This window comes from Miscanthus floridulus, chromosome 8, assembly GCF_019320115.1.
Source record: "Miscanthus floridulus cultivar M001 chromosome 8, ASM1932011v1, whole genome shotgun sequence".
Lineage (NCBI taxonomy): Eukaryota > Viridiplantae > Streptophyta > Magnoliopsida > Poales > Poaceae > Miscanthus > Miscanthus floridulus.
Window position 1 is genome coordinate 63,515,370 of NC_089587.1, and position 13,060 is coordinate 63,528,429.

Consider the following 13,060-nt stretch of genomic DNA (forward strand, 5'->3'; position numbering starts at 1 on the left):
ACAGACGTGCGTCGGGAAAGCGCGTCTGTAAATTCATATCACAGACGCGCTTTTGTGCGGCGTCTGTAGTGTCGCTGGTGGATATGTGACTTTTTTATATAGTGTTGATTCAGTTGTAAGCTGTGGAAAGGCTATTGTGAGCTATGTGACGTAAACAAGCTATAAGCTGTTAGGTTAAAACAACTATGAAATATACCTCCTCTCTTTTATTTCCCTTAAAACAACTGTAAACGTCACTCTATTTTCATCTAATTGGAAAAGCTAAAAGCTGACGAAAGCCAAAAATAGAGTCCAAGATGTTGTGCGAATTGTATTATTTATACTAGCAATAGTCTGGGGTTAAAAGGTACCCTTGGCGGCAGACCTTAAGCACACCCACGTACGCTAAAAAAAGTATTGGTTACTAATGCTGGATCAATAAGCTCACACGGAGTTGACATATATTGAAGCTATAGTGTTCTTGAGGCTAAATGAAAGGGTGAATGCGTCTTCACTCTTGTACATGAAATCCATTGTTCGGGCAACATTGACTGCTACCTCTAAAAGTGCCATAGGACGTTTGTGCTCGATGCATTCTTCAACAATGTCCATCCATGCTTCTTCAATTATAACTTTAAGCATTTTGTTGGCTTCCTCTACTGTCACCTCATATTGGTTCATGTAAGTTTGCACTGTGGATACCACATGCTCCTTAGCTTGTTCACGCTTCAAGGGACAAACGAGTAGGGATAGTTAGAAAATATATAAAAAAGGCAAATGTCTAATTACACTAAATATATATAACCTTTACACTACTGATAAATGTTTTGCAACTATCATTTACAAGAATTTTGTATGTATAGTTGGAGAGATTTTCTAAACCTCATGCGACACGATGTCATTGCCGACACGTCCCACGATACAGACACCTCTAATGATTTTTGGAAAGGTGAGAGCCCACTCAACATCCTCCTTAGTAGTCACATCTCCCAATGAAATAAACCCAAGATTTGTCATATGCATACAACCACTGCTAGGCAAGGAAATTTGGAGGTGCTCTTCAACATTGGTTGGAATGAAATGTTCATCTCGCCATTTCACCTCAGCATGGTAGTTTTTAGCCATGTCAATCACCTAAATAGTTAAATATAAGGATGTTAAAATTAATTGAGAAAACTCATCATGTTTCCTTAATGTGATCTTTAGGAGCAGCTTACCAGTTTCTTGAACAATTCAGCATGCTTGTTTTTCTTATGTCTTAACTCCTCCTCGATCTTATTTGTAGTGTTACGTATGTTGATGAAGAGTGCCTTTATGTATGTTGGAAGCTGTTCTGTGATTTCTTCATCCCACCTGTCATTAGTTTTTTCAAGCAAGGTAAACTTCGGTGACGCATATATAAGTTTTGTTCATCTTAGTTACATGTAATCTAACTTTAAGAACATATAATATCTAGTAGCTAGGCAAACCTTTCCATGGCCGCAGTGAAGATATCGCTCTCCTCTGTGGTGCCGTAGTTGTCATAAAGGTCATCAATTAAGGTCATGATTATGTAAAACTTTGTCATCATTTGCCGTGGATATGATTGATAAGGCTCAAAAAGCACTCCGAGCATCCAAAAATGCAGCTCCACCATTCTGTCCCTTGTAAAGCACAGATCTATTCGTGATTGGAAATCCTTCCACCATCTATACATTGTCAAGTAAATGTGTATTATTAGCTGGCGAAATAAGTAAGCAACTCCATCAAGTAAATTATTACCGCCAATTTACTAATACCAATGTGTGTGGTTTCCTTACGTACACTGTAAGTTCTTTCAACTCATCACAGTAGATAGCTTGCAAGATGTTGTAGTCTAGTTTTGCAAACTCCAGTATGGTCGCATCCCGTGTAGCCTTCTTCTCATATACTGAGATGTAGCGCCTTGTCTCCACTCTCTTGACCCGCCTGAACCGAGGTGTTTCCAAAGTGCACTGGACCTCGTCTTGTTGCTCTGGCCCCAAATTTTCCAGCAGCAGTAGAGATTGGAGGTGGCTCTTGTTGAAAGTGATGATGTTGTCAAGTATATCCTCCCCACGAGTTCTCAGATGCGCAGCATCATACAACATCAGCAAGCAGCTGACATCATCACTTGAAATGTTCCCTTGCTCATCCCTGAATTTCTCAAACACATCTGCACACACATAATTGAACATTCATTCATGCATATGTCAACACAGCTCAAATGAAAGGAAGTCAGCAAAATAACCTGACAACATTGCAAGATTTAGCTGTATGTAGTCAAAGAGGCTGAAATTTTTCCATTTTCTAAAAAACTCTATGAAAGGAAACATATACTGGTTAGTTCTTAGTTGACGATCTTACATACCTGAAGAGACTCCGTACCCATGCTTCCTGAGCAAATAGAACCTCAGCGAGGTGATGTAGAGGTTGTCAGAGCCTCCATCTTTGTCATCGTAGACAGAGCAAAGCAAATCATTGATCTCCTTCTTGTAGTGGTAGTCCAGCCCGATCCGTTGCATCGTGTCGACGAGCTCCATCTTCTGTATCAGGTTGGAGGTGGCAACGGTTTCTAATACAATCTGCCTCACTTGTTCCTTCTTGCTCTGTGCCCTCTCCTTCATTGACAAGAACTGCAAAGGACAATTTGATTATTAACGGGGGATCAGAAAAGTCTAGTTCACAAGAACCCTTTTTTGACGATTTCTCCATTTTTTTATTGCATCAATGCAGAAATGCTAGCAAAATGATGACATGTTCAAGTTTTGCAGAAAGGGAACAATGGCGACCGGCTTGTTTGTACCTGTGATGGAGTGCATGGGATGTGCTCGAGGAAGAAGTCACCCCATGGGCTTGGGGTGTATGTCAGTTGCTTGCGCTGCATCTGCGAGACCAGTGGGACGGGGCTGCTGGTGGTCATCACGATGGCTCTGGATTGGACGGCCGGGTCGAAGAGGATGGCTGCTACCACCTCGCTGGTTTGGAGCTGCTTGGAGAAGACGGCCTAGATCCCCTGTCTAATATATAGGCTCGCGAATGCACACATCATCAGTAATCTATCTACGTGAGCCTTGTATATTTATATCTTTATAAAGCTAATCTCCACTACATGTTCTATCTTAACATGCAAGATATCAACATCATCTTCCACTAATAGTCATATTATGTCACTAACTTCCAACCTCTTAATGCAAGCTATCCACATCTCATATCAGGTTCTTTCTCAACATGCAAGTCATCCACATCATCTTACACTAATAGCCATGTCATACCACTTAACTTCCAACCTCTTAATGCAAGTTGTCCACGTCATCTCAAGTTCTATCTCAACATGCAAGACATCCACATCATCTTCCACTAATATCCATGCCATACCACTAACTTCCAACCTCTTAATGCAAGCTATCCACGTCATCTCAAGTTCTATATCAACATACAAGACATCCACATCATGTTCCACTAACTATCCACATCATCTTTTACTAATAGACATGTCATGCCACTAACTTTTAACCTCTTAATGCAAGTTATCCATGTCATCTCTACTTAATTTTATTATTATTATTTCGCAATCTCCGTAACAACGTGCGCAATATGTTCTAGTTCTTTTATTTATCGATCCCATGAGCCGCTGGTGGTTGGGCAGCCGGGTAGCTAGTATTGTTAACACATTTTTGTATCGCTATGGTATTCCTACGTGGTACTCCGTCCGTCCCAAAATAAGTATCGCTATGGTATCGTGCCGATCAAACTTTCTTATGTTTGACCAGATTTGTAGAAAGTATTAGCAACATTTGTATCTTTAAACAAGTTTATTATAAACTAGATTCAAAGATCTGCTAATGATACTAATTATCTACTATAAATGTTAATATTTTCATGTATATGTCTGGCTAAAGTTAAAAACACTTGACTTCTTGGAAAGCAAGAACGGCACTTAATTATTTTGAGACAGAGGGAGTAGGTTCTTGGCTCCGATCCACGTCTCAAGAGTGTTTCACATGACTTTTGTCAGGTGACGTGTTCGCTGCCACTCACATCCTGCGTCACCCATCAGGGCAGTACGTCATCGGATCCAACGCTGGTAGCCGGTCATGGTCTGTTGCTTGTTGGCACTGCTTCTCTTTGGCATAGTTTCGTTAGCAATGCTGTACTCCATCCGTCCCAAATTAATTGTCGTAGTTGGTTTCTGTGCTAAAAGTTTAACTCAAATTTTAGAAAATACGTGCAGTATTTGTATGTATAAATAAATTTATTAAAAACTAGATTCAAATATCTATATAATGATATTAATTATGTACCATAAATACTAATTTTTTTTTATATATTTAGTCAAAGTTGTTTCTCGGAAAACGAAAACGACATATACGTAGGGACAGAGGGAGTACATTTACACTGTAGCCATATGTTAGGTTTATTGTTCCTTTCGTTGTCAAAGGACCCTATATCTGTGAAGTAGTAGATCTGGTATTCTGCTTTCTACTGGCACTGTTATTGCTATGTAACATGCATCCAACTATGAGCTGTAGATTGACGTGTTTATCGTTTTTTTAGTATGGTTTTGATGGTATTCAATCATTGTCGATGTGCTTTCGATTTGATTATTGCGTTTCAAATGTTACAGTAATATCGATGCCATTTTTGTTATTGTTAACAATGTACGGACTTGTAATGGCGTGTCACTTTTTTTTATAAAGCAAGCTTTTATTAAAATCTCAAAAGCAATACATTGAGACGATAAGAGCAATTTTCGACCTCTGTCTAACATGTTGCACACAACTAATAAAAGAGCTAAAATCTGGCACATTCTAGTGACTATCAATTCTTAAACTAGAACCACTCATGCCTAGAAGAAAAAAAAATTTCTTTGCCACCTGCGTCAACTATTGCGATACCGCTACAACTATATCCTGCAAATCCGGCTTCTGCAAAATAGCCCCAAGTATGTAACTAGTGGGTAACCAAGTAGATAACCTGCATAGGAGAAACATTTTTTTCTTAATATCATTCCAGCTAAGCCAAAGAGACCAACAAGTCACATCTGTTCCTAGCAGAAGTAGAAGCTTCACATCCTTGTTGACACCTCTTAGCCAGCCACTAAACATATGACATATAATGTCTGGTTTTAAAAGTCCTGTTGTTACATGAGTAAAAAGTACCCTTGGCAGACCATAAGCCCACCCACAAACGCCAACAAGTCTTGCTTACTAATGTTGGATCAATAAACTCACACGGAGTTGACATATATTGAAGCTATAACGTCCTTGATGCTAAATGAGAGGGTGAATGCGTCTTCAAGCTTGTACATGAAATCCATTGTTCAAGCAACGTTGACCGCTATCTCTAGAAGTGCCATTGGACGTTTGTGCTCGAGGCATTCTTCAACAATGTCCATCCATGCTTCTTCGATTATGACTTTAAGCTTTTTGTTGGCTTCCTCTACTGTCGCCTCATATTGGTTCATGCAAGTTTGCACCGTGGATACCACATGCTGCGAAGCTTGTTCACGCTTCAAGGGACAGCGAGAAGTAGGGACAATCAGTAGAAAATAAAAGATTTAAAATGTCTAAATGCGTAAATAAATATAATATTACACTGCTGATGAAACTGGTTTGCAACTATCTTTTACAAGAACTTTATATGTATAGTTTGAGAGATTCTCTAAACCTCATGCGACACGATGTCATTGCCGACGCGCCCCACAATACAGGCACCTCTAATGATTTTCGGCAAGGTGAGAGCCCACTCAACATCCTCCCTTGTAGTCACATCTCCCGGTGAAATGAAGCCAAGATTTGTCATCACGCCATTTAACCTCAGCATGGTAGAATCTAGCAGCGTCAATCACCTAAATAGATAAATATAAGGATGATAAAATTAATTGAGAAAACTCGTCATGTTTCCTTAATGTGATCTTTTGGAGCAGCTTATACCAGTTTTTTTTGACAAATTCAGCATTCTTGTTTTTCTTAAGTTTTAACTCCTTCACGATCTGATTTGTAGTGTTTGGTACGTTGATGAAGAGTGCATAAGTATGCTGGAATCTGTTCTTTTATTTCTTCATCCCACCTGTCATTTGTTTTCAAGCAAAGGTAAAGTTTAGTGATGTATATATAAATTTTGTTAATCTTAGCTACAAGTGATCTATCTTAAAAAATGTATAATAGAATATCTAGGTAGGCAAACCTTTCCATGGCCGTAGTGAAGATATCACTCTCCTCTGTGGTGCTACAGTTGTCATAAAGGTCATCGAACGAGGTCGCGAATACAAAAATCTTTGTCATCATTATCCGTGAATATGAGTAATAAGGCTCAAAAATCACTCCGAGCATCCAAAAGTGTAGCTCCACCATTCTGTCCCTTGCGAAGCTTAGATCTATTCTTGTTTTGAACTCCTTCCACCATCTATACATTATCAAGTAAATGTGTATTATTAGCAGTTTAGAACACTGCACATTATTGGTGAATTAATAAGTAAGCAACTCCATTAAGTAAATTATTACTACCAACTTAGTATATAGTAAATTGACACTACGAACTACATTGTTACATGAATTAAGTATATATACCAATGTGTGGTTTCCTTACACTGTAAGTTCTTTCAACTCATCACAGTAGATAGTGTGCAAGATGTTGTAGTCTAGTTTGCAAACTCCAGTATGGTCGCTGTTAGTTGATCTCCACCAATAGGTCCAATGGCCTATTGGGCCTTTGGATCTGCGTCCTGATCGGGGGGCGCCCAACCCTAATACGGTTGGTGGGCCCCTGTCGCACAACACTATAAAGATAGGTGGGGTTCACGGCTCTAACTACGAGGTTGACCGGAGCCGCCGTGACCCACCAACAGAAAACCTAATCCGATCTAAAGAAGAGTGCTGCCAGTGACGGGAAGCCCCACCGACTCCGCCGTCGCCACTAGACCTCGCCACCACTACGCTGGACTCCACTGCGCCGAGCTGCCGCGACACCGGCGTCCAAGCCGCTGCGGCGCCATGGACCGAATGATGACCTAGGGCGAGGTACATCAACAGTTTTCCGATCTAAGTAAGAAGCTTACCCCTTGATCTACTTTACAGAGGTACTATGTGATCCTTACAATGGTATCAGAGAGAGGTTCGCCCGTGTGTAGATCTAGTATGGGTAGTGAATAGAAAAGAAATCGAAGAACAAGGGTTCGATCTGTTTTGGATTGAAACCCTATCCCTAACCGGGTAAAAGAAAAGAGAAAAGAGAACAGGAGGGTGGCGGGCGTCACTGACTGTTGGTCACCACCGCCACCGCACGGGGAAAGCGGCCGCACCATCGTCTTCGCCGGCGTGCAGCAAGAAAAGATCAGAGGGTTCAACCGAACCCAAGCCGAAAGAAAAATGAATCGGGTTAATCCTAACCCTAATGAAACCTTAATCCTAACCCTAATCCTAAATCGGCAAAGAACCAAGAAGAAACAGACAAGAAAGTAGAGAACCGATCAGATCCAGTTCGGATCTGAGAAGAAAGAGGGTTTTCCTAACCCTAACCCTAACTGGGTGAAAGAAAGATGAGAAGGAGGGCTCGGCTTCAAGTCTACTCGAAACCAAACCCTAAACCCACAATCAATTCGGGAAGAGGAAGAACAGATTGAATCTCTAACTCTAACCCGAAACCCTAACCCTAGATCCCCATTCGGATGAAATCCAAGAAGAACAGAGGAAAAGATCCAAAGAAAAGAAGGGGAAAGGGGAAGAGCTAGCAAGGCGGCTTACCTAAAGAAACCCTAACCCTAGATCCCCAAAATCGGTTGAATCCGAGAAGAACCAACAAGACCCAAATCATAAGGGGAAGAAGGGGAAGGGGAGGCCTACCTCGACCGCTGCTGACACCGCCGTAGTACGGCTTGCCGGCGCGCGGGGAGAAGAAGGCCGAGCCGGGGACGCTACTCGCCGGGCTCGACCAAGGGGGCGCCGTGGCCAAGCCGCTCGACGGCGGTGCGCTCGCCCGCTGGGGAGCGCGCACGCCGGCGAGGGGGCCGGCGACGGCGCCATGGCTGCCGCTCCACCACTTCGCTCGCTCGGTGCGCTGCGCGGCGTGAGAGAAGAGGAGAGTGGAGACAGAGAGAGCGAAGAGAGAGAGGTAGGAGACGGAAATGAGATTAGGGTTTTGGGGATGAGCTACGGCGCGGGTTTTGATCGGGCGAGACGCGTGAACGTCCGTCGGATCGGATCCAACGGCGCAGATCAACTGGGCCTATCTCGGCCCAGGCGGGCGAGCGCGCCGGGCTGCTTTGCCGGCCCAGGCCCAGGTTGCGGCCTGGGTCAGCGTTGCGCACGCGCGCGCGAGTGAAAGGCCAGAGCTGGGCCGGGCCACTATGCCAGTTCCGGCCCAAGATCAGTTTTTTCTTTTTTTATTTTCCAGTAATTGCTTATTTCTGGATAATGAAAAATAGCTCAAAGAAAATAGAAAAAGTAATTTTTCCCTTTGAGTAAAATTCAAAAAATTGAGTATACATTTTCCGTTGCTAAAGAAATTATTTATTCTCCATTTATTTTGAACCAACGTGATATTTAATTGGAGAAAAGAGAGTTTTTCCGCTGCTAAAGAAATTATTTATTCTCCAGTTATTTTGAACCAACGTGATATTTAATTAGAGAAAAAGAGATTTTGACATAATTATAATGTTGTTATTTTCTGACCAACATTGTTAATAACAATATCATAATGATTTTGTGCATTAATTCTATTTCTGTCCAACGATGATGTAAAATTAATGTATAAGAACAGTTGTAAATTTTAATGATTTTATGCATTAATTCTATTTCTGTCCAACGGTGATGTAGAATTAGTGTATAAGAACAGTTGTATGTTTTAATTTTGAACAACGTTGGAATTAAGGCATGCAATTGTTGTTTTTTTGTTAGAAAAAGACTGACCTGGCCTTCATCGTGGCTGAGGTGGACTAGGTAGTCACCTCACCGTGTCCCACTGAGCCTGTGGCACCGGTGAGGGAGACAAACGAGGCTGATGTCGCTTGGGCAACTAAAGAGAGAGATTTTGAATCCCAAAAGATGTCATATGACCTTGAGCATAGGTAGTGGGTCACTGCCAACAAGAAATGTTTGGCTGTGATAAAGAACACAATTGAGCCTGCAATTGTGGGCTCAATCCTAGAGTGTGACACGGTCACCGAGTACCTCGATAGAATAAAGAGTCAGTTCACTGGCTCTTCAAAAACATATGCTATCCAGCTGATAAAAGCAGCTGGTGACAGAGAGTTACTCTGAAATGGTGGATAAGAGAGCTCACAATGCGTCGTCGAAATTATGGCACTGTCGATGAGACCATATTTCGAGGGGGAGAATAGAAAGACTAGTTAAGAATAATATTGTTCCTCCATTAGAGCTCTTAGATTTAGAACAATGCAGAGAATGCATAAAAGAAAAGTATATAAAGAAAATTAAGAAAGATGCCAAATGAAGAGCAGGAATTTTATAGATTATTCACACAGACATCTGTGGTCCGTTTCCTATAAAAAGTGTGGATAGTTATGATTCGTTCATAACATTCACAGATGATTACTCCCATTATGGCTACATTTATCTAATCAAAGAAAGAACAGAAGCATTGGATAAATTTAAGATATTTAAGGCAGAAGTTAAAAACCAATACAATTTAAAGATTAAGATAGTCAGGTCTGACCGTGGGGGGAGTACTACGGTCGGCATACCCCATATGACAAAGTTCCTGAACCTTTTGCAAGGTTCTTACAGGAGAATGACAAAGTAGCCTAGTATTCTATACCGGGCGAACCTCAGCAGAATAGAGTAGCTAAAAGTCGCAATCGTACCCCGATGGATATGGTGCGCAGTATGATAAGTTACTCCACCTTACCGTTGAGCCTGTGGATGGAGGCATTAAAAACCACCATTCATATTCTCAATAGAGTACCAAGTAAGTCAGTGCCCAAAACACCGTATGAGTTGTGAACAAGAAGAGTACCCTTACTAAACCACTTACTTATGTGGGGGAGTCCTACTGAGGCTAAAGTATTTAACCCAAACATTAGGAAGCTAGATCCCAAAATTGTAAGTTACCTTTTCATTGGCTACCCAGAAAAGTCAAAAGGTTTTCGTTTCTACTGTCCAGATAGACATATAAAGTTTGTGGAAACGAGACACGTTGTCTTCCTAGAGGATGAAATGATGAGGAGGAGCATGGTAGCTCGAGAAATTGACCTTGAAGAGAAGCGGGTGTATGCGCCCACTCCGATGATTCATGACCCAATTTTCTCATTACCTGCTGTCGCTGCACCGACAGTGCAAGATACTGTGGTGCCAGCACCTGTTGTTATTCCGTCTGTGGCAACAATGAATGACGATGAGGATCCTGTTCTTCAGGATCCTATAGAACCTATTGACACACATGAGGGGGAGTAACAACAGCCTCAAACAGAAGATGTGCCAAATGTGGAGGCCCCTAGAAGGTCTCAAAGAGTTAGAAAATCAACTATTTCTGCTGACTATGAAGTATACAATACTGAGGAATTTCAAATAGAGGATGATCCCACCTCTTTTGAATAAGCCATGAGAAGTGATCATTCATCAAAGTGGCTTGAGGCCATGGAAGATGAAATGAAGTCTATGAATGCCAATAAAGTTTGGGACTTGAATATAATTTCTAAAGGAGCCAAAACAGTAGGCTGTAAATGAGTCTACAAAACAAAACTTAACTCTCAAGGGAATATAGAGAGATATAAAGTGAGACTTGTGGCAAAAGGCTTTACGCAAAAAGAAGGGATTGATTACAATGAGACCTTTTCTCCAGTCTCATGTAAAGATTCCTTCAGAATCATAATGGCATTAGTGTGACATTACGATTTAGAATTACATCAGATGGATGTAAAGATGGCATTTCTCAATGGGGACTTGGAGGAAAATGTTTACATGGCACAACCGAAAGGTTTTGTCATGGAAGGAAAATAACGAATGGGATGCCGCCTAAAGAAATCTATTTATGGATTAAAACAAGCTTCAAGACAGTGGTACTTGAAGTTTGATCAGACAATAAGATATTTTGGGTTTAAAGAGAATGTAGAGGACAATTGTGTCTATGCAAAGTTTGAGTATGAGAAGTTTATCTTCCTTATCCTGTATGTGGATGATATCTTACTTGCTAGTAGTGATGTCAGTCTACTACTGGAGACAAATAAGTTTTCGTCCTTAAAATTTGATATGAAAGATCTTGGTGAAGCTTCGTTCGTTCTAGGGATCGAGATTCACCGAGATAGAAGTAAAGGGGTATTAGGACTGTCACAAAAGACATATATGGAAAGGATCTTAAAGAAATTCAGTATGCACAAATGTAGTCCCTCACCTGCTCCTATAGTCAAGGGCGACAGATATGGGGATTTTCAATGCCCCAGGAACCAGTATGAGATCGATCAAATTGAAAATGGTTCCATCTGCTTTAGTTGTCGGAAGCTTGCAATATGCTCAAGTATATACGCGCCCTGACTTGGCATTTGTTACCGGGTTACTTGGTGGATTCCAGAGCAATCCTGGAACAGAATACTGGAAATTAGTAAAGAAAGTCTTGCGTTATTTGCAAGGAACGAAAGGCCTCATGATGACGTATAGAAGATCTGATTCACTCCATATAGTGGGATATTCAGATTCTGATTATGCGGGAGATGATAGAAAATCCACGTCTGGACGTGTATTCACTCTCGCAAGGGGAGCTATTTCATGGAAAAGGTCAAAGCAAACCGTCACTACATCGTCCACAATGTATGCCGAGTTTGTAGCGTGTTATGAGGCAACGGGGCAGATGAACTGGCTAAATAAGTTCATACCCGGTTTAAAGGTAGTTGACGACATCTATAGACCACTTAAGTTATACTGCGATCATAATCCGGCAGTACAGTATGTTCACAACAATAAGTCAAGTGGTGCTGCCAAACACATTGATATAAAGTATTATGTTGTGAAAGATAAAGTCCAGGATCATGTCATAAGTCTTGAGCATATAAGTACTAAAAAGATGCTCGCGGATCCGCTTACAAAAGGCTTACCACCCAAAGTGTTCAGAGAACATGTAGCTAGCATGGGTTTAAAGGAAAGCCTAAAATTCCTGGACAAAAGAAGACCCAAAGTTAAGTATCTATTTCAGAACAGAGTGGTGTGTTGTAGCTGTTAAATCTATCGACAATTGTCCGTGACGATGAAACATGCTCTATGCGCTAATCTGTAATGGAATGAACAAAAGTAAATGATATGAAATTAAAAGATGGTAGTGAGATCAAGGGGGAGAATGTTAGTTGATCTCCATCAATAGGCCGCCCTTGGATCTACGTCCTGATCGAGGGCGCCCAACCCTAATACGGTTGGTGGGCCCCTGTCGCACAGCACTATAAAGATAGGTGTGGTTCACGGCTCTAACTAAAAGGTTGACCGGAGCCGCCGTGACTCACCAACAGAAAACCTAATCTGATCTAAAGAAGAGTGCTGCCAGCGACGAGAAGCCCCACCGACTCCGCCGTCGCCACTGGACCTCGCCACCACTACGCTGGACTCCACTGCGCCGAGCTGCCGTGACACCGGCATCCAAGCCGCTGCGGTGCCATGGACCGAATGATGACCTAGGACGAGGTACATCAACAGTTTTCCGATCTAAGTAAGAAGCTTACCCCTTATCTACTTTACAGAGGTACCTTGTGATCCTTACAGTTGCATCTCGTGTAGCCTTCTTCTCATATATTGAGATGTAGCGCCTTGTCTCCACGGTCTTGACCCGCCTGAACCGAGGTGTTTCCAAAGTGCACTGGACCTCCTTTCGTAGCTCTGGCTCCAAATTTTCAAGCAGCAGAGACTGGAGGTGGCTCTTGTTGAAAGTGATGTTGTTGTCAAGTATATCTCTTCCCCATGAGTTCTCAGATGCGCAGAATCGTACAACATCAGCAAGCTGCTGATATCATCACTTGAAATGTTCCCTTGCTCATCCCTAAATTTCTCAAGCACATCTGCTCATGTAATTGAACATTCATTCACGCATATGTTAACACAGCTCAAAATTTCACACTATACATGATACTAGTTTACCCAACACACAT

At 41.7% G+C, this 13,060-nt stretch overlaps 1 protein-coding gene and 1 pseudogene across 1 annotated transcript; both read right to left on the minus strand.

The window, feature by feature from the left end:
- Positions 1–423: 423 nt before the first annotated feature.
- On the minus strand, positions 424–2,899 carry LOC136472324 ((E)-beta-caryophyllene synthase-like). The gene is made up of 7 exons (XM_066470048.1): positions 2,783–2,899; positions 2,348–2,612; positions 1,783–2,152; positions 1,449–1,667; positions 1,197–1,332; positions 862–1,113; positions 424–705 (listed from the first exon to the last, which is right to left on the minus strand). Exons 1-7 carry the CDS (start codon positions 2,897–2,899, stop codon positions 424–426), a joined length of 1,641 nt encoding a protein of 546 aa, XP_066326145.1.
- Positions 2,900–5,206: 2,307 nt separating this feature from the next.
- Positions 5,207–13,060, minus strand: part of LOC136472326 ((E)-beta-caryophyllene synthase-like) — a 69,094-nt pseudogene continuing 61,240 nt past the window's right edge.

What these genes read in the sequence shown, in the direction of transcription:
- LOC136472324 (XM_066470048.1), bottom strand. Translation starts at nt 2,899, where the DNA reads ATGACCACCAGCAGCCCCGTCCCACTGGTCTCGCAGATGCAGCGCAAG. An exon ending in TCCCATGCACTCCATCACAG is followed by an intron (nt 2,613 to 2,782) that starts GTACAAACAAGC and finishes TGTCCTTTGCAG; the next exon opens with TTCTTGTCAATGAAGGAGAG. An exon ending in ATGACATCGTGTCGCATGAG is followed by an intron (nt 706 to 861) that starts GTTTAGAAAATC and finishes TGTCCCTTGAAG; the next exon opens with CGTGAACAAGCTAAGGAGCA.